The 26,423-nt window shown below is 38.8% G+C and overlaps 1 protein-coding gene across 2 annotated transcripts in view; it reads right to left on the reverse strand.

Moving 5' to 3' along the window:
• Positions 1–10,566: 10,566 nt before the first annotated feature.
• The window catches only part of aff2 (AF4/FMR2 family, member 2), a 152,006-nt gene continuing 136,149 nt past the window's right edge, over positions 10,567–26,423 (reverse strand). The window contains exons 18-26 of one of the 2 annotated variants that reach the window (XM_071457743.1): positions 24,668–24,920; positions 23,361–23,494; positions 21,778–21,841; positions 21,030–21,166; positions 17,171–17,242; positions 15,798–15,891; positions 13,891–13,943; positions 12,018–12,244; positions 10,567–11,129 (exon numbers count right to left, since the gene is read on the reverse strand). In XM_071457743.1, coding sequence (XP_071313844.1) covers positions 11,008–11,129; positions 12,018–12,244; positions 13,891–13,943; positions 15,798–15,891; positions 17,171–17,242; positions 21,030–21,166; positions 21,778–21,841; positions 23,361–23,494; positions 24,668–24,920 — 1,156 coding nt within the window. In that variant the 3' untranslated portion in view covers positions 10,567–11,007. Of the gene's footprint in view, positions 11,130–12,017; positions 12,245–13,890; positions 13,944–15,797; positions 15,892–17,170; positions 17,243–21,029; positions 21,167–21,777; positions 21,842–23,360; positions 23,495–24,667; positions 24,924–26,423 lie in introns of both variants that reach the window. The other variant, XM_071457741.1, reaches the window with a different exon arrangement.

The raw sequence follows: 26,423 nt of genomic DNA on the forward strand, positions 1-26,423 counted from the left end.
ATTGTAGAGAGCTGCGAGGAAAGCCATCGTAGGTTTACACTCAAGAAACTTTATTTCACAATAATGGACTGAGACACAATCATCTTCTACATTTCAGTCTGAATATAATTGGAACATGGTAGCCATTGTGACCTGTGCCACGCTGTCATGGCGGAGAGAAATCAAGTTTAGGGTTTTTAAACAGGCGCTGGGAGGCCAGTGCATTAGTCCACAGTAAGATGAGGTATCCGACAGAATAAACGAATCAGATATTAAAGATAAAATCATACATTACCTTTAACATTATTCTAACATTATGCTATATTTTAGCTTTAAAAAAACATGCTATTAATGTCTGCCCTGACAACAATATAGTCTCATTACTTTTTCATTAAACAGGCAGGGTTTATTTGTTGCGCATGATATTGAAGACAATAAACCATGTGACTTTTTAATACTTATGCTATTATTTACTTTAAAATATAGCATGAAAAGATGTACATTTTGAAAAATTCTGTATTTGCTTTCTTTCCAAAAAAGAAATCAATAGGCTACCATTTTCATGTGACATGGCAAGAGTCGATTAGCTAAGCTGAAAAAAATTGCTCAGAAAAAAACAGCTAGTACAGCAACTGGTATAGCAGCACCTCATAAACTCAGAAATTGACTTTATGATTTGAATGTCTAATCAGCAGAACAGAAATATAAAAAGAGCAGTTTAATAGCGTAACTGTAACTGAGATTAGCATCTTATCATTAGCGAGTGAGTGGCATCCAACTTAATACTGCTGTTAATGTCAGTCTCTGTTTAATGTGTTAAGCAGAGAAACTTGATTCTTTTCAAATCTGGTGTTTAAATGCTCAGTTTAAAGACCTGGAGTTGGAGCTTTTCTGGAGACAATGCTGATAAAAGCGGTGAGAGTGAACCAAAACAGAAGAGTAAGGGCCTCAGAGCTGAGTGGAGAGAGTCCGCTGATTCTCTTTGGGTTTGTCACAGATTTCACATAAACATGGTCATATGATTTTATTTTTGATTTTATTGATATATACATTTTGATTGTAGCACAAAGACAGTAGAGCATTAACACTGACAGAGCTCCCAGGCAACGTGCAGCAACATGCAGACCTCAGGGCTGTGTGTGCACGTGCAGACTGAGCTTCATGGACATTTCCCTGACTCCCTAATTCTCCTGTTGGTTTTATTACAATTGTTAGGAAAGGACACCTTCACCATTACATCATTTATTATCTTTCTTATCAGTATATAGACATTGGTGATTCATCACAATGCACCTATACAGGTGCAAACACCTGTATAGGTGCACAGACCCTTTAAACCATCCTGAGTGACACATAACCAGTCTGACACTTGTTTTGACAACAAACAGTGAAAACATGTTGGAAATTCAGTACAGCATGTCATCACATTCATTAGCAGGATATCGTCTTAATGTCCACTGCAGTAAGCCAGTATGTTCTATCTTTTTTTTTTTTTTTGCTTTGCCTCTGAGCCTTCATGTCTCCTCTGACCCATGGTGCAGACATCTGTATCTCCAGAGCAAGTGGAGCATCGAGGAAACAGACGATTAGAAGTCGGACAGGATGTGATATGCTGCCTGTCAGTGTGAAACCAGTTTAATCAGGAGTCATTCAATTAGAGCTGACGAGCTCTTCCCTCGTTAGCACCTCTGGAACTGTGAGCCGCAGAGCTGAACAGAAAGCTCCCCATTTCAACAAAATCACTTTTAAACATGGCAAAGAATGAGGGGAGGGGCGACCTATTAAAACTGCCACTGCACATTGAGACGGAGGGAATGAATTTACAGAGTGGGTCTCTGTTAATGAAGCTGAATGGCTGTAATCATCTCTTTGGTGGTAGCTGGTGAGGGAAACCTGGGGTTTTGAAAATGGAGTAAAATGCATTTTCAGTCAAATGTCAATTATAACAATAATAGGCTACTGTTTGTAAAATGAGATTAAAGTATTATCATCATCAAAGTCAAGATTTTAAATACAAATGTGTGTCTGCTTCTGTAAAAAAAAAAAAAAAATACAGCAGCATTATAGCATCACTAACAATATTTCTAATTATTTCTATGACTAATGTGTGGTCATTGATCTGTTTTGTTTATCATTCATGTATTAGAAGAGCCCTGAGCAATGTCATCTTGTTATATCATGAAACAGAACTTTGTAGTTGCTACACAAATCCCTGAACCTGCAGCCGACATCAACAAGAAAAACGGACAATTACTGGTGAGTATACTGTGATTCATTTTTATTTTATGCTTGAGATGAGACACTACAAACATGTCAGCCATCTGTCCATCCCATTATCTACCCACTTATCCGTTATGGGATTGCAGGTATTTTGAGGTGGCGGGCCTCGAGCCCAACCTATCTCACACTGGGCATGATGGGATGATGACATAATATAAACTATTTGCTTGCATTTGAAAGATTATCAGCAGCTGATGTCGTCAGGTTGCAAGAGCCTCTGAAAACAAGTAGAGAGATAGATGTCTGTCTGTTCACGTTCAGTCAAAATCAGCTCTCCTCTACTCAATCAAAACCAATGGATGCTTTTATTTGAAGGCTTAAAGCAGAATGCTTATGATGTTGGAGATGATAATGAGCCTTTTACAACCTTATAACTCTCTGAGTGTTGGGCTCAACCGGGGGTAACTCACAGAGGCCGTCTTGATCACAGCACCAGTCCACATGTTAAAGTCAATAACAGCACAAAGAGTAAACCCAGTGTGTTTAGGATGAGCTGTGGAGAGGATGTGGAGGAACTACAAACACTTACAGTGATATGTGTTGTTGTGAGTTTTTCGTGGATTTAGCTGCAGCTTTAGAATCATCTCAGGTCAGATTTCTACGGCAGCCCTGAGAGCTCAAGCACCGCAACTTAAGAAAACACATGCACATTCAGAAAACATCCTCATGAATTTGACAACACAGGTGCTGCAAATACTCACAACCAAATACTCAAACGCACTGCAAATATTCACAACACAACAGAACTGTTTGTGCGTATTTGCAGCTCAATTTTTTTTGGTGTTTTCTCTATTTGCACATTTTTTTAAAGCTGCAATGCGTTGAGCTCTCAGAGCCACTGTAGATTTCTCTTTGGGGCAAATAGACACTTATTTCTTCAACATGTGTGTGTACATTTTGCTCTCTTTGCATGTGCTTTTGTATGTGTGTGTGTGTGTGTGTGTGTGTGATGCTGAACCATATCTCTGAGAGCTTATTTGACTGCATGGTTACCTGTGGCAATTAAACCTATAAATCTAAGCTGTCAGTGTGTTGGCTCTACACCAAGGACACACACACACACACACACACACACACACACACACACACACACACACACACACACACACACACACACACATGCATAGACAAACAGTCAAATACCTCTCAAGGTCTGTAAATCGGCTTTCCACCTCCTTACTCATTTAGGGAAATGCTTAATTAGATGGGATTTATGTCTCCCAGAAAATGTACACTTTAGTTTTAAGTGTAACACTCTGTCTTCATGTTCTCGTTTCTCTCACACACTCTGAAGTCCACCTCTCTCTCTTTTCCACCATCTCTCTCACCGTCTCAACACACACAGCCTTTTTCTCCTCTCTTAAATTCTAATGCTATATTCAATGAATTAATCATGCATGGTGAGGTAAGATGAAAGCACATATTATAGTGTTGATATTATTGTTATTATACACTGGATGTTTCTTTTAGCTTCCTCTTGGTGCCTTTACTTAATAAAAAACTCCATAATGCAATATGAAAGGAAAACACTTCTCTGCTTGTCTTTATGAGTGCAAAACTTTAAAAAAAAAGACATACACAGCCCTAAGAAATGCTTTATTTTCAAAAGACAGAAATAAGACTGAGAGCAGAAGGATCACTGGTTCAAACAGATTTTAATCCATATTTTAGAGACATTAAATATTTAAAAACAATGGAACTGCATCACAACTTCTGATCATCACATAGAACAACTTCATTATAAAAAGAACCATATAAAAGGCCAAAAGATAGCACTGATAGAAACAGAAGAAACAGCTGAAGTTGTGCAACACATTTAAAAATACAATGCAATCCATGTTTGGACAGATGTGTCCTCAGATGTCATTTTGTAGAAATCTTTACACTGTTGCCGTTTGCCAGTGATGTACATCAGATCCACGGACACAGATTTGTCGGGCTGGATCAGAGGCACTGTGTTACGATGTCTGGCTCTTCATATGCAAATTTCACCATAGTGGGATACCCAACACTTTAAAGGGGCTGTCTATTTTAACATCAATAAATGCCACATGAATTTCGATTCTGTTAAATACATGAACCAAAGTAGAGCATCCCTAAGAATACTGTCTGGTGTGTTGCACAGATAAAGCTAAAGGAGGGGCAAACCGGTCATACTCTGGTGTGACTTGGTTCATGATTTCAGTTTTCAGAAAGTCAAGCGCTAACAGCCACTGATGGTGACAAAGTGCTTAGTTTAAAAACCGCTACATGTTGTAACTTTAAAGATTCGTTTGGACAAAAAATCTGTTGTGTATTGAACTGATTTCAGTCAGTGAACACTGTCACTGCAGAGTGGCTGAAAAAGTGCTAAAAATCAACAATAGTTTTTTGTTTTTCATGGTTTCTGGGTTAATTTAACTTGGGTCATTTTGAATCCCCCTGGTGATCTGTGTCTCAGGAGGGAGACGAATTAGCATTTACAAACAATGAAATGAAACATTGAGCCATCAAGGTTTCAAAGGGCAAATTAACTGCTGCGTTTTTAAAGTGTCCTGTTTTCTGTAAAATTGAAAAAACAAAACAAAACAGTAGTCTAGTGTCTAGTGACAAATAAGCTCTTGATTGACTTGCTGATTAGCTATTGATTAGATAATTAGTAGGAATTTCACCCTTGTGTCTCCAGCTTGTTATGTTGACTACAACATTTTCCTAATACATGAACTTTATATCACCTACAATACAACATGAATGATGTAAAGGAAATTAATTATGCTTATTTGCTTTCTTTCTGAGAAATAAAAGCACTGATACCACTCTGTGCATAAAACACACAGGTAGAGCAAGGAGGTGATTAGCCTAGCTTAGCATAGGTTCAGGCAGAAACAACTACCATGGCTCTCTCCAGAATTCCAAAATCCAGCTCCTGGACTGCTGTAACAACCTAATTTCCCTTCGGGGATGAATAAAGTCATCTATCTATCTATCTATCTATCTATCTATCTATCTATCTATCTATCTATCAAAGCTCACTAAATAACACCCACTGCTTTTTTGTTGTTTCTTAGTAGTTTTGGTTAGTGTATGGATTAAATAAACAAGATACCACATGGTAATTTGTGAGCTTCTGAGGTGCTATGTGTATTTTTGAATTTTGGACAGAACCAAGGTATGGCATGGCCTTTTAAGTAAAAAATTAAAAAATTCCAAATTCCCCGTGCTTCTGTGTCTTTATGCTAAGCTAGGCTAACTGCCTCCTGGTTCAAGCTCTGTACTTCACACACAGACATGACAGCGATGTTGATGTTTTCATCTCAAGCTCAGAAAAAATGGTTGTGTGTGTTTCCCCCAAACATCATCTTTTTCCTGCGTTATGTACTGCACAGTAAATAAGTCATGCAGTCAGTTGGTTGTGGAAATTCTTTGTAGTGTTTCTGTTACAGCTGAAGATATAAATTCTCCCACAATAGCTGATTTTACTCAGGAATAACTTGAAGGGGACTTATGATGGTTACTGCTGAGTAATTAGGAAACATAATACTACATGTTAGCAGTTATTTTCTTGAACTGAGCAGGATATTAATGTCTACTTCTAGTGATGTCAACAAACAATCTAACTGCTAAATTAGCTCTTTCAAGTGCTTGTTTCTAACACTGTCGCATGGCTCCCACAGTTCAACTGAGGACAATGAAATGGAAGAAACCCAAAATTAAAGCAGCTCTCTGGTAGATTATAGGAATTCGAGAGAGAAAAAAAAACTATTATGCTTGTAAATACTGCTAGTTCATTTACTATATGAGGCAGTTTTGGCAGTTTCCTAAGGTATCTGTGATTTTGTGAAATGCAAACAAATATTAGAGACACTCATCACTACTGGAAGGATTATCAATGTATTATCGGCTTGTTACCATCTGTTGTCAAAGACTAAATCAGCCTGTTTCGCTCTCTATTGTGATCACAACAGCAGCGCTGATTCTCTGTCACTGCTGTCTTTGATAAACAAGTTGACAACTGTGATAATGTAACAAGAGCTAATGGGATATTTAATAAGATGTCAGCAGAATAAAAGGCCATGCTGAGGCAGTCTGTCTCCAAAATGTTTCAGAATATACTGACATATTGACATTGCATATAAATGAAGTGTTGCATGAATTCAACATTTACCATAGCCATCATGTGACATGTAACATAGTGAGGTGTTTCCCATGATGTCACCAATGCAATGCTTTAGACTTTTTACAGCATATTATTGTATAATTATGTATATTGTACCGCTGCATATAATCAAAATAAGGACCATTGTGTGAAATTAACAATAACCATATAGTAACATCACTGTTTCACCATAAAACAAAACAACATCAAACATCATTGAATTGACTGAGCAACACTTTGGATCAACTACAGACTTGTAATGACTGAGGTCCAACAGAAACAGATTGTGGGTTTTGTTTGTTGGCTGTGGTGGAACTTCATTGGCTCATTGGGACTAATTTGGCTTCATGACCTCAAATCAAAAAGGAAAAAACTAATAAAAAAAAACTTCAAAAAGGCATTTTTGTCAAACTAGTTAACATTTTCAGGCTTTCAGATGAAGAACCATTTTAGAGTCCATTTCAAAGGAACAGTTTGACATGTTTGGAAATGCTTATCATTTTCTTGCTGAGTGTTAATACTCTCATGTCTGTGTGATAAATATGAAGCTTAGCTTAGCACAAAAATGGGAAACTGGGGACCACAGCTCGCTTGGCTCTGCCCAAAAGTAAAAAAGTCCACTTACCAGCACCTCTATAGCTCACTATCAAACAACCAGAGGGGGGCTTAGCTCAGCCAAAAATGGCCAAACTTCAGGATGAGTCCCAAATATATTTAATTAGGACTGAAACATGATTGAAGCATCACATTTTTTATGACCTAAGACCTGTGCCATCTGCCAGCATATTCAAAAACTACAGGTTATGCCATTCAGCTACACAGTGCTAGCTGCTTCAGCTAGCATTTGCTATCCAGCTAGCTAGCAGGTAAGGACCTTGTCAGCAAGCACAAACTGAGAGCTCAGAGCAGCGTGTTGTTTTTCAGTCTGTCCTCTCATATCCACGATGAGATCCACCTGCCATCATGACTGCATCAGCTGTGCCCATAGTGGAGCCAGTCATGTCTCAGTTTACAGGACTGTCACGACTCACAACAGCAACACAACAATGTTCCTTATTACCTGAAAATAACCTCTCTGCTTACGCTGCACTCAACTTTCATAAAGGAGACATTTTGCACACCGAGACTAGATATAATAGTTATTTAGTTAGTAATAGAGGTGCCAGTAGATCAACTCTGTTACGTTCAGACAGAGCCAGGCCAGCTGTTTTACCTTGTTTCCAGTTTTTGTGCTAAGCTAAGCTAACCAGCTACTGGTACAGCTTCAGCTTTAGCAAGCACACAGTGTCACCTAACTCTCAGCAAGAAAACAAAGTAGCAAATAAACAAACTGTTCCTTCAACGTGATATTCTTGAATGTTATTACGTCCATCAGACTGTTATCTTTAGTGTTGTGCATTTAAAGCGGCTCTGTACTTTCAGGTGATGTAGAACATTCACACTTTAAATGACAATGCGAGAAGAAATACATTGTTTTTTTTTTTTTTCTTTTTCAAAATGGACACAAGTAGTTCTTGGTCTGAAGCTATCATTTATTGCATGCGATGGTTTTAAATTTTCAGGCATTTCAGACAAACCCATACTTTCAAATCATCGAGAGAAAAAAACAGCAAATGATGCAAATTTGACACGTTAAATCACACATTTTTCTTAAAGCCAAACCCTGGTGTCGTCATAAACGCCAGTAAAAAGCTTATGGAAACATTTGATTTTACGAAAAACAATCTCATATTTATACCAATATGGTATGGAAAATCATTTAGATTCATTCTTTGTTCTTAAATAAATAGAGCAATTCCCACTGGACACAAATAGAGGCACTTGAGTTTCTTTTTTTTTGTCATAGTGAAAATTACTTTTCACATCCGCATTGTCTTCCATACACATTCAGCGATGGTCAAATGATCCAAAACTTAAAAACTCATGCTTGATGAGCTGGATTTACAGAGACCATGAAAAAAAAAATCCAGATTTTAAGGCTTTATAGCCCACGTGAAAACAGAAGAGAAACCACAAGGAAACGGTGTAGTCCCCTTTTGATTTCATGTGCCACAAAGAGTTAAAAATCAGATTATGTTTGGTGCTGTGTAAATGCAGCCATAGCCTGCACATGGACACACACCCACACACACACACACACACACACCCTCATATACACTCACATACACATATATATAGATACCCTATTTTCTTGTTTCACTTCCTCATCCATTCATGTTGAATCATTCACATAACACTAAAAAACAAAAACGAACACTGTTTTCAGGAGTCACAGTCTGTACATTATGCTACACAAACATCATTATTGTCCAGTCAGGTAATGATTTAAATAGACCTGACAATTAGCTGTACACATATACACACTAACAACACGACACGACATATGTTGGGAAATGACTACAGGATATCCAGCAGATGATTTGATCTCAGTAAGTGCTGTACAAAGTCGCAGATTTTTTGACATCAGGGCAGAAAAGCTGCTGTGAGATTTTCACCCTGTTTACTTGATTTCCACATGGGTGGGAGCTCAATTAGAGGCAAATCATACTGAATCTTGTAGTTTTTTCCCCCTGTAAGTGTTTGACACCTTAGTGGGTGGGTTACTATGGGAACTAGAGCTGAGTGGGATTTCACAAAAGCCCATAACCGGTAAGAGAAGAACCAGACAAATGCTTTATTTGATGGAAAAAAAAGCCCTCATTTGTAGTGCGGGTGAATTGAGTGCTTGTTCTGCTGGGCTGTTAACTCCCTGGACTGTGACTTGACCAGGTCCTGTAATCCTCACTCTGGCTAGACACATCTTCATGTTGAGGTTATCTTAATTTGATTGTACTGAGAGGCTCTGAACACACCACTGATGCAGGTCACATGTAGTAGGAGTTGCTTGATAGCAAATGGATAAACTAAAGATATCCTGATAACTGTATTCACAGGTGTATTTAAAAAATGTTAACATTTAAAAATGTTTTTATCACTGCCCTAAACCAGAGGGCTAAGTAGCAAGCCAGTATTTTTTGGCCCATATTGAAAATTTGTCAAGCACCAAAGTTCCTGATATCAATGTAAAAAACTGCCAAATTTAGATTTTTTTATTTATGAAAAACTCTTCTTGTATGACTCTGTTCAGATATCTGAGAACTTTGGCCTCTTTTCTTAAATGCAAAAAATGGTTCTGCAGAAACACTTCCTTGTATAGTGTTTTGGTATTGGTATCAATACTCAGGTATTATTAGTATAGAAAATAGCTAGATGAGGCCAATGAATTTTAACATAATCCAGAATTAGGAAGCAAATCCTGCTTCAAGTTATAACCCTTCAAATTTAATTTCTGCTAGATTTGTTGACACAAGTGGTTATTGTTGGTAAGAATGTCTTAAAAACCAGTCACAGATTTCAGTTCATTTCTTTCAGTTAAGGGAATGAGCTACTTTATCAGATAGACAACAGTAGAAGATGCACAACTGATGTATCTGTTTAGACAGCCATGTGATTTCTTCTTTATCACTGTAGCTGTACTTGTACTGATGCAAATATTCAAAAGACCAGCTGTTCTGGATTATTCTGTATCACAGCATTACACATACGCACGTGCTGGGTGTGATCTTCTAAATTTCATCCAGTATGATCATTGTGTCCTGTAGATGCCTGTGCAACTGAATCCAGCACAGGAATAGCAGACTCCATATTAACAGATTAACTAATGGTTAAGTAATCAAAAGATGTGATGAAAATCTTCAGGATTTGTTAACCTCAGATGGTGACTTTTCAGCAGTCATTCTTCAGGACCCTTTTTGTATCCCAATGACTAATTTAGTTGTTTAATTACAAAAGAGATGCACAACAGAGGCAGGTACTAGCTTCTGTTTGCCAGGGTTTGTTTTGGAGGATCCATCACTAAAGACTGAAGATGGACTGACAGAGAAGCAGAGAACTAACTTCAGCCTCCATGCATTCAGCTCGAGTGGTTGTACCTGAGCCTCTCTCCTTTACCAGCATGGTTCTGATCTAATGGATTGGACCAGTGCTTTTCCACTTGGATCAATATCAGCCAGAGGCTTTAATTGTAGTCCCAATCACAGACAAGTTTCAAGACCAATGCTGGAGGAGATGAGCCTCTGTTGAGCTCCTTTCCTACCTTAATCGCATCAGCCTCTCACATATCTTTTTTAAAAAAAAATATCCTGTTTTAGTAAAACACTTTTTCCTTTTTCCTCTCTGGTTCTTATTTCTATTTAGGGAGACAGGGAGTTTGTAACATCTATTGTTCCTTTAGGAATCTAAGCCACCTGCTCTGATGTATTATTCTCTCCAAAAAACAGAATCAGCCACATTTTTAATATGCTGATTTGCATTCTGTGATTCACAGATGAAATCCCCAAACTTAGTTACTGTTCAGTTCAAACTGCAGATGAATTTCAGCCCAATTATTCCACCGAGTCTATGCCATTACATTACCGTTGGTTGTTTGGTGTCATTTGTAGGATCCCAGTGGGAACTGAAGCATCATCCTGAGTCTCATCTCACTTGTTGTCCCAGTTCTAGCTCCCAGGCCCATTTCTTTTTCTTTCTTTCTTTTTTTAAATTTATTTTTAATTTCATCTCCTGTCTCGTCTCTACAACAGGTGAGCCTCTATGCGGAGCCAGTGCAGTCCCTGCCTGATGTATCGGACCAGCTCCGTCATGCTGCTCTGCTGACTCAGCGGCTCCATCACCGAGTCCAGCTCCTGGAAGAAATCTACAGGAGGGTGAGGGAGAGACACAGTTACTGAGGCTGACTCTATCTGCTGCTGCTTGTGCTGAAATGACACACACAACAGTTTGGAAGTTTTTGTGATGGTACTGTGAGCATCTAGAGAAATGTCAGATGAGTCATCATTCATAACTGAACACTGTCAAATTTTATGATGATTTATAGCACTCTCCACAATGATACCTGCCTTTGGTTGAGCAGTAATTTAATTAAAGGTCCCATATTTTACACTCTCCTAGTGTTTTGTTATATCCACAAGAAGATATATTTGTGGTTTTACATACAAAAACCCATCTCAGTGTAATTTTTGTAGCTGCTAGCTGCTAGCTAGCTAGAAGTTGTTTGAACTACATTTGAGTAAATGCGTCTGTGCAACACAACACATGGTCATAAAGTAAGTTAAACGAAAACATTGGACGGAAGCTGAGGGTGGTAACTGTTTCATTGTGACATCACAAAGTTACAGAAGTCCTCATGGCTTGTTTTCAGGCACAGTTTCTGAATACGGGCTGTGTGCATTTCTCTGTGGACTAAGCGATATGATACTTTCACAGTATTTATATAGAACCTAGACCTGCTTCATAATCAATAAGGACATAGAAGTATCACTTTACAATACATACAATATGGGACATTTAAGAAAGGGATGTAAAAGTGCTTTTATTGTGAAGAATACAATGAAGTTCTATTCATCCCAAAAGTGTATTAAATTTCTGAAATACACTACACGGTCAAATGCATAAATAGAGGAGGACACATTGGCTTACTACAAGCAGTGATACACACGGGAAATGGCACAAACTTGTGATAGTGACCAACAGAGCATTGACTTTGACCCATGCACTAATCCATGTTATGGGTCTGTAGTCTTACCTTGGCTATCAGTGGCCAGCCTGTCGGCCGTCTCCCAGTGTTCATAGCTCCGCAGGATGTTGTTAGTGATGTTAACGTGACTTGCAGCCATGTGGTGAATCCGCTGGGGAATAGCCACGCTGCCCAGCGAGCCTGTGGCACCTCCAGATCCACCTCCTCCTGCTCCTCCCCCTCCACTGCTGGCTGGGGAGGGGCTAAGTGAGAGGGGAGATGGAGTCCCATTGACCCTGGAACACAGAGAGAAGCAGTGAGGTCTAGATACATTACAGGAACTGAACAAGGAGGTTATGTATGCAGGAGGGGCTTCTGAGTTACTTGATACCATATAAAGAAGAAAGTGTGCACTCAAGTCTGTCTGTGTCTGCTGAATACGTCTTCATTTGAAAAAGGTAACCAGCTTCTGGACTCTTCTGCATTTTCTAAATAGTGCATATTATACTGTGTGTTATGAGATTAGCTTGGGTGGAATAATTGTCAAGCTGCTTCACAGAACAAAATCGGAAAAGTAATATTTTATCAGTTTTTTCAGTCCATTAAAGTTCTGTGCTGCATATAAATGGACAAGGGATTGTCCAACAAAATGTCTGTGACAGGAAGAAATGAGTTTCTTGAAAATGTGGCATTAAAGCTGCATGCAATCATTTTTGGCCACTAGGGGGCAGTGGAACAGGCTGTAAACACAACACTGACAAATTATCACCTTATATAGTTGTTATGGTGAATTTGTTAGGAAGCCATAACCAATTCATGCATCCAGCAGACACAGAGCAACAGTATCATTATTTTAGAATCGTTTTTGTGGTGATCTGACTTTTGTGTTGATTGGTGAGTTGCTAACTTTGCCTGCTATTAGGTGCTGGGCAGTGTACAGTGGGTTTATCAGAGCAGGATTACCTGTGGCTGGAAATGAGATCAATGAGACTCAACCAGCACAGTAAACTCGTGGGCCTCTAACGCCAAACAATGAGCTGAAAGATGCTAAAACTTTAGATGTGAGGAGAACCGCAGAGTTGGGTAATTATTCTGTGTAGGTTTGTCATTATGAGTGACACCATTCACATAATCTATAGCCATTTGACTCATTGTTAACAGAGCTTTAACAGCTTTAACTATCAATTGTTTTTATCCTTAAATTGTAAAACCACTCTATCATACGATACAGTATAATAATGTTAATGCTGCACATTTATAATGGTGGACACCACTCAGACAAAATAACAGTATTCTGTTGTGGCTTTCACTTTGCCGAGAACTATAGCAAATACAACAAAAGAGTTTTCATTTATGGCCCTGAGGCAATAAAAAGTGTTGAGTGTGAGAGGGTGTGTAGCAGTGCTGATATTCACTGTATAGTGTCATTAGTCATGTTAGTACAAACTGCTCCCCCCGCCTTGCACAGCTGCGTGTGTGGCTCTGGCAGTGATGTAACGTCTGTGATGTGGCCTTGACCCTCGCTGACCCAACGACTTGTGCCTTATTCACTGTTGCACACACACACAACTGTGCAGACACACTCCGAGCTCCAGTCCTGCTGTTGTGCAGCGTCAGAGCTGTCCAAACTCATTAGCTTCACATCCACAGCTCCTCCACGCCTCTCCTCCTCCATCTATCATCACTCCCTCCATCACTCCTTCTCACCCTGTACTCAGCAGCCCCTCCAGTGTTCCTCCTCCTCACATCTACAACAAATCAATCCTTTTATTTGCTTCCTGAGGGGTTTGTTTGAGCAAGTGGCTGTCAGGAGCCGCATGGTATTTTGTAGCAGAGCTCCAGTGAATTATAAATTCTCAATTATCTGTGTGAATGAAGGTTGTTGATACAGCACGCATGTGTGTGCGTGTTTGTGTGTGAGTGTGTGTGTATGTGTACTCACTTCCCATTGGTCCTCCAGGGAGAAGGTGCTTGGTGGGAACTCTTGGCTGAATTCTGGGTCACAAAAAGACAAATTTATCATAATATGTTTTTCATGGCCTCCAGTAACACAGGAAAGACTATCTAGAGAATGAAGAAAGAGAGCGATAATGTGCCAGAAATCATAAATTACATTTAAAATAGTTTCGGAATATTATTGTCATTATTATTATCAGTAGTATTATTATTTCTAAGTGTTAGATAAGACGATGGATACCACTCTCACATATGAAGCTATGGCAAGAGATGACTTGCTAGCATAAAGCTTGAAACGGGCCAACAGCTTGCCTGGCTCTGTCCGAATTTAACAAAATCTTCCAACCTGCATATCTAAAGCTCACTAATTATCATGTAATATCTCATTTCTTTAGTGTGCACAGAAAAGTCGTTCTTTTACAGAATCTTTTTTACCTTTGGACGGAACCAGGCTTTTATGCTAGTTTTTATGCTAGGATGTGCTAACGGCCTGCCAGCTGTAGCTTCTTATCTAACGGACAATGAGGGAGTGGTGTCAAAAAAAAAAAAAAGTATATTTCACAAAATGTTGAACTCTGTATCTATGTATTTATTGATGTGAAGGGTCAGTACATATTAATAAACATTACTGTTAATACTGCTGAATAGATGTAGATGTCTACTGTCATGGGTTTGATTTTCAGTCTGATCATTCATCCTTTCATTCATTCATCTTTTCTGTCAGTACGATCACCTGACCTCCACACTCACCTGTTCCCTCATTAGCTCCCCAGTATATATACAGTTCCCTTTCCACTTGCTCTCTGACAGATTTTGTCTTTGTGCCAGGTGCCTAAGCTTTCCAGCGCTCTGTTCTTTGCCTGCCTATTTTCATCCTGACAATATTTTTGACCTTGCCTGTGTTTTTGTTTGGATATTTGCCTCAGCCTGACCTTTTGTACTTTGTTTTCCTGTTTGAATTTTTGTTTTGCATTTTTTTTTCCCAAAAAAAGACTCTTTACTTTTACATCTGCCTCCTGAGAAGTGCTCTCGACTGTCAGGGTCTACATTTCCATTCCTGAATGAACTGTTTACTAGGTAATGAAATAAGACATAAAAGCTCAGTAACTAATTAGGAAGTCATTCATACCTTAAATTGTTTGTTTTTTTTAAATCATACAGCAAGTTATACTCTTATTAAACAATATGGTTAATATCTATATTTTTACGCTATTAAATACATCTATTTTGATAAAACATTCATTTTTATTTTAAAGCATCAGCTAAATGTCTAAATTATTAATGCTAATATGATGTTAGCTTTAGTCCACTGGGACACCAAGATGCCACTTATGTGTAACTTCTGAAGGATGTAATGTTATTGAGTGGTGGGCATTTAAAATCAACTTTAATGTGTCATATGTGAGGGTATGTATGTTACAGACTGTTTTTGTGCCCTTTTTATTTTAAACTGAACATTTCAGTTATTCCTTCTCCTCCTGTCAACACATACAGTATGTACACAGGCTGCGCACACACACACACAGCTAAACCCCCAGTCAGTTGCTTTCCAGAAATCCAATCCCATCAATGCAAATGTGGCACTGTGATAATGACATCCTCAGTAATTAATTAAACTAAACATAATTAATCAAAACAAGCACATTAAACCCTAACAATCCACTGTGATGATTGATGGAGCTAATTAATACATTAATATCAAAGAGAAAGAATGGATTTTAATAACGTCATGCAAAATTAATGCACAGGCACCATGAAAATGAATATGAAATGTATTTGAGGGTTGTAATTGGCTTTGCATGTTTTTCAACCACAGAGGGAGAAAATGAGAGAGGAAGGAAATGAAGTCCATGTCCAAGTGTGTGTGTGTGTCTGTATGTGTGTGTGTGCTACCTTGAAGTACTCCATGAGCGACCGTGAGTACTTGACAGCGTGGTCTTTCTTCAGATGGAACATCCTCAGATACAGCAGAGACAGACAGCGGTTACTATGGAAACAAAACCATTAGAAGGCAGATGAATCCTCTGTACAAATTCTCTTTAAAGCTCCATTCTCAATATTATTTTCATGTCATCTGCACAAAATGCACCTGGACTTCAAACCTGCCCCACAAGTCCTGGTGGATTAGGAAGAACTTCAGTGAAGTAAAGGATGTCAGAAATGTGTACTATCATTAAAGGAAAATATAAAAACCTACATCTTTGCGTATGAATTGTAAAGTCATTAATTCACACCCCAATATGTTTTTGGATCACTGTGAGTATGAAAAAAGAAGAGACACTGATTTTATGGGTTTATCAGTATAAAAGGAGCTGGATTCTTCAATTAAATGATTCTACAGATAAAAACAAAACATGGTGGGTATTTTATGAGCTGTCACTTCATTAACGAGAATTTTGTGCCTTCACCAATAAGTGTGAAACTTGAAATTGTTCCAGACCTTTTGTTTAAGTAATGTGCAGACTGTGTCCACAGGGGAAAAATACTTGCTTGTCTTAAGAATTATAATAGCTTCATCCAAATGAGGAGTTTCTCATTCTGATAGCTGCATCCAGTCTTTCTTTTGGTCATCGCCTACCATCACCTTCAGGAAGATGTGTTTTTTAGCATCCAAGTTTATGTCAAAACAATCCCTCAATAAATATTCTGTAATTGTTTCAGGTCCTAGTCCTAATACAGTTACTGACACAACTAAATTAGCTGTTTTATTCTGTTGATTTCTGACAGCTCAATGGTGTTGAATTCTTCATTTCATTCTTTGGCAACATTTTTGTGAATGAACAGGGATATATTATATGAACAGGTGATATTATCAGACTGAGGCAAGTGATTAGTGACATGTTTGTGCGGTCAAAGAGAATGCGATGAATCTGACTGGGAACGGTTGAGCAAGTGAACATCACACAAATAAGAGAGATTTCAGATAAGAATATGGATATGTCTCTGCAAGAGGCTGAAAATGTTTAAAGAGTATTTCTAATTTAAAAGTTTAGCTTAGCTTAGCTCAAGTTCACAGGCTGTATATAATAATATATATACACTGACAGTAAAGATATGACAGGAAATGAGAGGAGAGAGAAGGTATGACATGCAATAAAACTCCCTTGCAGGACATCGCAACCACATAGTCAGTATCCTAAACCCCCAGGACCAAAACAGTTGATGTGAATAATTAAATATAAAGATTATAATAAGAGTATACATATATAGAGTATAAAGTATTGTTATACATACACACACACACACGCGTAAAAAGAGGATCATACCATAACACAGCTAGTTTCTTCTCAGCGACAGTAGCTGAATGGCTGGTGAAGTTCTTCAACCTCATGGCATACCTGTGAGAGATGCTCATTACTCAGCTGCTGACATTTCCAGTGATTTATGAGTCAAACATAAACACACTTTATGTCTCTCATGCTGGTGAATAGATGTATATACTCAAGGTTCATTTTAATTAGAAAATCAAGGTTAAGATGCTGCTTTTTCTGACCATAAAGTATACGAGAGTGACAGGGCAGTTAGTAATTAATTCCTTCAGCTCGTTGACAGCCAGCATCAACCCTGCTGAAGTGCCCCCAGGCAAGGCAAGCAAGTTGGCTTTATGTGACTCTGTGGGGGGATACATTTCTCCTTTACTTATTTATTAGGTATTTCAAAAAAGTGCTGTGGGGATATGTTTTGCTTATGTGAATGAAAGATCAATCTAAGTACTTCTCAGAAACTTTTTCTTTTCTATTCCCTCATCACAGCAAAAATAAAAACGAATTCCTTACACACCAGAAGTGACTGTCCCAACAACCACTAAGATGTAGCTAGACGACTTAATTAAGACCTCACAATTTGAGATTTGCCTTGAGAGGCAAATTGTCTGTTTGACAGAATTTGACAGCCTCTTGTTGAGCATCTCACAACTTGAAATCACAAGAGACAATCGTCATCCTACACCTTTATATATATATATATATATATATATTATATATTTCATAGTATCTTGAAAGGCGAAACCTTCTGAGTGAGTGAACATGGAAAGGGCATCTGGGTCTGTCAGACTGATTGACGAGGGAGGATTATCAAGACTCCTTGTTGCCTTCTCTCTCCTCCCTCTCTTCCTTTGTTGCTTTTCTCTTTTTTCCCCAGTTTCTTTTGTTTACTCTTCTTCTGTTTTCTTTCTTTTTGACCAGAGTCAGCTCTATAATCTGGAGTATCCTTGACTGAGTGACTGAGTAATCATATTTCCACCAATGGTCAGCCCAATGCCTTGTCACTGAATTGGAGTTTCTGGTGCAAAGATTATTAGGGAGGTGTTTAAAGACTGCAGTGTTTCCAATTTCTAGAGACATTTATTTCATACAAGACTGGGTATAAACCTGGTACATGGACCTTAGGGCTACACCTGCTGTTACAGTACTGAGCCGCTCTGGTTTCCTTGCTGCTCAGGAACTGCAGGGAAGTGGAGGAGCACTTCCAATACACTGAGCCTCGCTGCCATTACAACAAATAAACTACTTTCATTACATTACATTATCATTATTACAAAAGGAGACAGAGGAATAACTAAATATAAGACACAGCGAGCAGAGAGAGCAGGGAGGGAGAGAGAGAAGTCATCAGTAACTGCTAAAGAAACAGAAGAACCAGATCTGAATAGAAACACCAGCAACTGGAAATTAGACAATATGCTTACTGCAGCACAGCAATAAAAGCCCTGTTAAGAAATAAAAGATTTCTGTCCACTGAAACACTTGAGGACTTTAATTTGAAACGATAAGGAAGTGTTGAGTTTTTATGAATACATAATACAGTAACTTTAACACAACAAACAGGAGCGACTGAAAATTAGGTTTTGTACTAAAATATGACCAATAATGACGAGTTCTACATATCAAACAGAGTTAGACATAAAGACCTGCCAGAAATAAAAGTCTGTTATGTTCTGGAGGTGAGGTAAATAATGGCTAATTTAGAGGTTGTGCTCTGTGTGAGAGACAAAAAAAGAAAGTCTGTCTCTTCTAACTTTCCCTCTGAGTGATCATTTTCTAAGTAAGTACAGCTGAAATCACAGCACGTCTTGGTCTTTAACTGATGTGTTTGGTGATTTTGTCAGATGATGTCATAGTTATAAAATCAGGATTTGACCATCGGTGGTCCAGCCACATACTAGGTTTTGACCTGGTCTTGTTTATGCACCACCTGAATGTCTAACAGTTACCTGTGTAATATAGCTTCCAACTTTATTATTGTCAAATTGAGTAACAAGTGATTTATATCTTTTTGTTTATGAAGCAAATTGCTCAATAGAGATATGTTAAAAAAAATAAATGCTGTGGCCTCCTGCCCTCAGTGACCCATTACACCCTCTCTGATTGATAATCAGTCAAAATGAAATTCAGTGACAGGTGAATCAGGCAAGAGAAGGTTCACCTTTATCCTTTACTGATGTCTGTAGGAAAACACTTGTCAGAGGTTAGAGGTCAGAGTCACAGATCAGCAGCCCTGCAGGTGGTAACGATTCAGTGTCTTGCTCAAGGACCCTTCAGCAGGATGGATGAGTGCAGACAAGCAGAGCTTGAACCATAGCCCTTCAGTTAAAAGACTCTCTCCCTCTACACCACCCTGCTGTCAACCTGTCTGCTCTCAGAGGTGGCAGTCGTTTGTTATTTTCAGCTTGGTCTCTTTAAGTTGCACTTTGCGACTTCACACACTGCCAGCCGAGATCCTGTTCACACACTAGTTACACTGCTCTCATTAGCAGCCCTGCAGGTCTGAGAGGCTTTAGACAATAAAGCCAAAAGAAATGAAGTCCAGTGGTTTCTGAACATATCTCTGGCTTCATGCTAATTAGGGCTGCGTTATATTCAAGCACTCAAGTTTTGATGTGTCATTTACTGCACTCAGAGAGGCAACCTCATGCAACAGCAGAATATTATTCAAGCTATTAGACTAAATCTACAGCAGGTCAGTGAGGTCGGGCTGACAACAGATAACAACAGATAACAGTAAATCTTTTACATATGAATCCTGAAATATATTTCCTCAAACAATATAAATTGGTAGCAATTAGAGGAAAATAGAGACACATTAATTTGGGTTTTTAGGAAAGAATATAACAGTGTAGTTTATACAGTATATAAACTACACTGCTTTTCAGGTACATGAATACAATAATAATCTTCATGACTATCAATATCATAAATAATTACACTATATCATATACTAATGATACAAACTATACTATTGTTATTATTATGGACTGTGTATATACATGTACACGTAAATATGTGACTATATAATATTTTGCTATTTCATTATTATTATTGTAATGGAATTGTTCATCATATATTCACTTTTATCATTATTAATGTTATCATTATTATTATTATTATTATTATTACTGTATATGTTGTAATCTCATTAGAACATCCTACCTTGCGCACACACTGACACATACACACACACGCACACTACCCACAACATACCCCATGTAATTCAATTGTTACCCCTAAATTGTATTTAATATACACTATAACTGTCTGTCACAATGTACTCAATGTCCTCAATTCTGTTTCTGGACTTGAGCGCTGATGACTCAAGTTAGGCTTGGACTTGAGCACTCAGACTTGGAGTTGGAGACTCTGACTTTTTTTTGTTCATTTTAATGTGTGCATGTGCATGTTTGTGAGTGAATTTGTTGTGAGTTTGTGTCACACAGAGTAAATAATTGAAATGGTGACAGCTGTTTCTTTTGTGGGGGAACGTAGACCATGTTTATTTGTACGCCAGCTCTTTGACTGAGTGGAGCATTTGATTCCAACTCAGACCCAGGTAATGAGGACCCCACTCAAACTCTATTTGGTGACTTGGACTTGGACTTGAACGCTGTGGACTTGAGACTCGACTCAGACTCGAGGTTTAGTGACTTCATCACAGGTGTGCACACATTTGTTAATTTTCAGAGAATTTTCCTTTTACTGGCACATTCAGTTTAAACTACCTTAAATATTCATTCAACCTGACTCTCCACTTCTGATTAATTTGATGATTGGTTATAATTTACAGCTGAATGTAGAGAGACACATTCCCATTCATTTCACTTGATAATGTCACTTTTCTGCCTGCCCATACCTGATTAGCTCCACAGTCTCTGAGTACATGGTATATGGTGATTTGGCCTCTAGTGGATCTCGCTCCATAGCATTTCCACACTCTATGAAGGAGAGGGCACCGTCCGCGTAGTTCACCGCTTTACCAAATTTGTCCATCTACAAATCGGCGAAAGAAGAAAAGACAGACACAAAATGACAGAGACAAAGAAGAAATTAAGACAGAGAAGACATGAATAACACGGAGATGGAATATCTTAACAGCATCGAGGTAGACGCACAATCTTCTCTTTGAATAATCTCCCACTAAGATGCAAATCCCCAGATAAATCTGAGGAAACAATGCGTAAACATAAGATAAATAACAAGTTAAATAAATCTCATTTCATTGTTCGGGGGGGATCAGATAATTCCTTTGATATTGTATAATCTCGCAGACATCATCAGTCCTTGAATGCAATGTTCCCTCAGAGACAAATAGTGCAATAAATAACACAAATTATACAGTACAGTCCTTGATATGAAATAGATTTTCATTCTGCAGAGACTGACTGTGCACACACATGAGCAATGACACACACGTCTGAACAAGTACACACATAATTGCGGTCTAGACTGTAGAAGTTAACATTGTGTGTTTTCAAATCATTTTCCATCTCTATCTGTGTATATATCCATCTGTCTTCTCCTGTATGTGCCCGAGCATGGAGGTCTGAATAAGTATGTGTGTGTGTGTGTGTGTGTCTTCCAGTAATTGCAGAAAGACTTACCAAAGCATCAGCTTTGTGTTTCAGTCTCTTGGCCTCTTGCATGTAGAAGTCTGCACTGTGGACTCTGGAAACAGCACAGTGGAGAGAGAAAGTAACGTAGCATGTTTGCACCAGCACGTCCTGCGTGTTATTGGTTTACATAATCACTGCCTACATGTAGCTTGCAGTGTGTTATATACAGTAGCCTATTTAGGTATACATACCTCAGGCTTAATGTAACCTTAGCACAACAACAAAACATGTTGTTTCATGAATAATGCAGAAACCCTTTGGGACAAATAAGTAACAAGATGCATCATCTTTTCTGGCTTCAACACAACCAGACCAGTAGTGAGGTAGTTACAGCAATTTTCCTGAACCTCACATAGACTAATAGGCCACACTTTGCCTTTTAAAACACCAATACACAGTGTGAAGAGGTATCACCCCTAAAATGAGATGAATTATATTAAAAAAGACGGCAGATAAAGCGACATGATAATAATTGATTAGGGTCAATTGGTTCTTACTATCTGAGACCCCCAAGCTGTGCAGGGTCCAAATTATTTTCAGCATAATCAGGTTGGATAAGGTCTCAGCTCTGTGTGTCAGTTCATCTAATACCCCAATGGACCTTAATGGACTCTGTATCGGCTCTGATCATGTGATGTGTCACTATCATAACACGAGAAAAAAATAAGCAAATATACAACTCATGATAAATGCATTAAAAAATACAACACAATCTTGGGGGTGGGAACAATTGGCTCCCTTCATTGCCCTGCAGGCCGGCACAGCAGCCTCGAACTGGCTCAGGTGTAGTGTGGAAGAAGCTGGGGACGTCGAACACCAGACGTGCGGCAGCATTTTGGATTAGCTGCAGAGGTCTGGTGGCAGACAAGAGTGTCTTGTACAGTTCAGGGGAAAATGACATGTATTGTTATTCTTTCTGACTGCGGCCGCTCGCTAATTGGTGGATCATCATGCAGCTGCCAGGGTTGCTGTTCTCTCTCTATTAGGGTTGGTTGGGGTCGACTGGATTTTGGATCGGGTCACGGTGGAGATAATTAGCAGCCACTCTCTCATTCCAGTGGTAGCGCCAGTACTAGACTCGCTCCTCCATCTGCTAGAAACTCTGAAGCGTTCACATTGGAAAAGCAATGTTTTGTGCCATAAAGCAACACATCTGTCAAATTCAGCCTGATCGACCTCAATATAAAATACAATGTAGAGACCAAGTTTACAGTAATTAAATTAATGTTGAGTAAAGAAAACTCTGGCAAATCTTTTGATGAAAAAAACAAGATACATCCCAGTTATACAGCGGAGTAAACAACAGGCACTTCCATGTAAAGAGGAAACACCTACTGTCTCCTGACAAAGGAAGTGGGGGAATTACACAAGAATTGAGGGAATTACATACAGACTGCAAGGTCTTACGAGCAACAGTGATGATTAGGGAAAAAAAAAAAAACATGTCTATAATTCATGTTGCAGACGTCATGGGGAGATCAAGCATGAACAAACATCAGGAACTCATCACAGTAAACCTCCGACACAACCAAAGTGGTATGAACAGGATTAATGTGGTAATGACTACATACGTGTCACTGAACGACAGTCTCGGCCTGCGAGGTTCTGCAGGTTCCATCAGTGGTTCTGACCACACCTCAGAGTCTGACTGTCCATTGGCATGGTAACCATCTCCACAGGGCTTCTCGCTGTGGGGCTCCATTTCCTGTTGTAGGGACAGCATTGAAATCCGTGGTTATGATAGTATTGATCAGTATTACAGTGTGAGGCTTTCATCAACCAGCTACTTAGTCGTCATCGTGGGCCTCTCACAGTGATGCACTCTGCAGCGTTTTGAGTAGAGGCTGAAAGAATGAGATGTGCTGAAACTGCCTTTAAAAATTCCTCTGTCACACATCAAATCATTTGTGCCATATGTAGCTACTATACTAGGTACTTTGCTTATATTTCACTTTGTAAATCTGCATCTCAAAATGTACAACATGTGCAGTTTTCTTTCCTCTGAAGGAAGCAAAACCTCTGAAAGTGTATTTAAACATATATACAACAGTACTTGCTTCTACGTTTAGTAATTGACTGGATGCTGTTCAATTCAATTCAGCTCAATTCAGTTCAATTCAGTTCAGTTAAATTAAATTTAATTCAATTCAATTCAGTTCAATTCCATTCAATTAACTTGTCCAGTTTGCAGAGTTGCACACTCACCAGCAGCATAATACAGGAAGTTAAAATAATAAAAAAAAGAAACAACAAGATAATATCAGTAACAATATAATATGTAAATGCAAAAATGAGCTGTAGGTGTTAATTGCCGTGCAATAAAAGTATAATGCAGTATAATGCAAAATAAGCTATACACATTATGATAATATAGATAGTATAGAAGATAATAAAAATTAATGAATGAAAATTATATTGCAGTATACACAGTATATGTAAAGATGGATAGCTCTATAATATATAGTTGCATGGTTGTTGCATCTTTATTGCAGGTGCTGCTTTATGTGTCTGTCCTGCTGTGTTTGATACAGCACCTGCTCCTGCACACAAAGCACTCTCAGATATTTTAGCGACTCTGGCTCCTGAAACTCAGACAAATTGCAGGTAAGGAAGCATGACTCACAGCGGTGGAGATCTGTGTCACGCTGTAGATTCATACGTTTTAAGAACAGTACATCATTAACTCCAGAGTTATTCCTGGAACAGTGTCAGGTGAGCAACTCAAGAAGATAACTCCACTACTCCACTATCGCTCATAATTAGTGTATTCACCAGGGCAAAGAATCTACCTGGGAGTTGTGCTGTATGTAAGCTGACCTGCAGGCTGATTGTGTCAACAGCAGAACAAGTGAGCACACAACGTGCAAAAGACACTTACGCTGACATTTCTTGCATGTGATGACACCTTGCCTTCACCTCTCCTGTGTCTGTGAGAGGAAGAAGAGGAGGAGCAGGAGGAGGAGGTGGTGGATGTCGTGGAACAGGGTAGAATCCCTGAGGCTCCGCCCTCCTGGCTGAGAGAGGAGCTGCCATCGCAGGTCCGTTTACGTGGGGGATCATCAGAGAGCGGGGACAGCAGGGGAGGAAGCAGCTTCTCGTTGCGCCGTCGAGACTGCTTCCTGTTCAGAGAGCTACTGAACACACACACACACACACACAAAGAGGCACAAACATGACAAAGCAGTGATTATTTCTTCATTCAGGATAACGATATTGAATATTATCTTTTTACTGTATGTTTAGCATCTTTAGTCTAATTATCTAGATAATAATCCTGACAATAAAGGGAAATAAGGTAAATAAGCATTCTGACAAATGATAACTAACAGATTATCAATCATGACTTAGAAAACATTGTCAGAGGATTGCAGAAACTCCAACAGCCACAGTATCAAACACCCACAAACATTATATAAAATGTCCTGTTATTATTCATATTCATATTGTTATTGCTTCAGTCCTTCACAGTGCCACCTTGAGCCTCTCTGCTGAAAGAAATACATGTGCTTTAGGGATTCTGGTCTCATCAGATTTTAAATGCTTCACTCTCTAACAATTATTGCACTAACCTCAACAGCTCAAGACCGGTATGTGTGTGTGTTTTTTTGTTTTATGTGAAGAGCACTTTGTGAGGGTCAGGGGTTGAAGGCTGACCATTAAGTATAATTTTGTTGTGGTATTCTTTCACACAAGTCCTTCTAAAATTGTCTTTCCAATGCTTCTCAGACCAAATGTCCTGCTGTGTGTTTGTTTTTCAAGCTCTCCTGCACCAAGCTGCCTTTTGTGGTCCCAACAACAGATCCTCCAAACTACCCTGTCCCCTCACCCTCATATCCAACTCTAATTCCACTTACTCCCCCTCTTCAGCTGTTGTTAGGACTTTTTCTTGTTCTTACGTCTCAGGACTTGGGACTAAAATAAGATTATTATTATTATTTTCTGTTGATTTTTTCATGTAAAGCTCCTTTTGTACCTCCAATCACCTGAGGAGAAAGGGAATCTTTTTGAATTTCCTCTCCTTATGTTTCTTCTTTCTCATATTTAATTTTTTGTTTGTAGTTTTTTTCTGTCTTTTAGTTTAACTGCCTCTGGGTTAATTGGGTTTTGACAGAGATAAGATGCCATCCCAATGTTTTATCAATATTTTCAAAAATATATAAAGTAAGTAAAGTCTAACATCACAAACCCTCAGCATGTAAAACCATTCTTCTATAAGTTGGACTAACATTGTCTAACTATGTTGTTGGGATTTCATTTTCAGTTGCTGAATGATATTTTCCTTCTAAAACTGTTGTACTTCTGCCTTCCCTGCTTGAGCATCGACGATTATTCCCTCAGCTGCCTTATTGTGGCTCTTGTGACTCATATTGTTTGCAACACAACAGATAATATTTTTATGTGTTTCCTCTGCCTGGAAACTCTGGGGGTTTGATGCAGTAAGAAAAGTTGCTGAGCTTGCAGAACGACGCCGCGGGCCCCGACATTAGTGATAATATACAAAACCACGGAGACAAAGACTAATTAGTTGTGTGTGTGTGTGTGTGTGTGTGTGTGTGTGTGTGTGTGCGCGAATATGTGAGTGTCTGTGTGTGCCTTCCTGTCTGTGTACAGCATAATTGATGTGTGCCGGTGTG

This window comes from Trachinotus anak, unplaced genomic scaffold (genome assembly GCF_046630095.1).
Source record: "Trachinotus anak isolate AG129_WGS33_773 ecotype Australia unplaced genomic scaffold, CSIRO_AGI_Tana_v1 ptg000021l, whole genome shotgun sequence".
Lineage (NCBI taxonomy): Eukaryota > Metazoa > Chordata > Actinopteri > Carangiformes > Carangidae > Trachinotus > Trachinotus anak.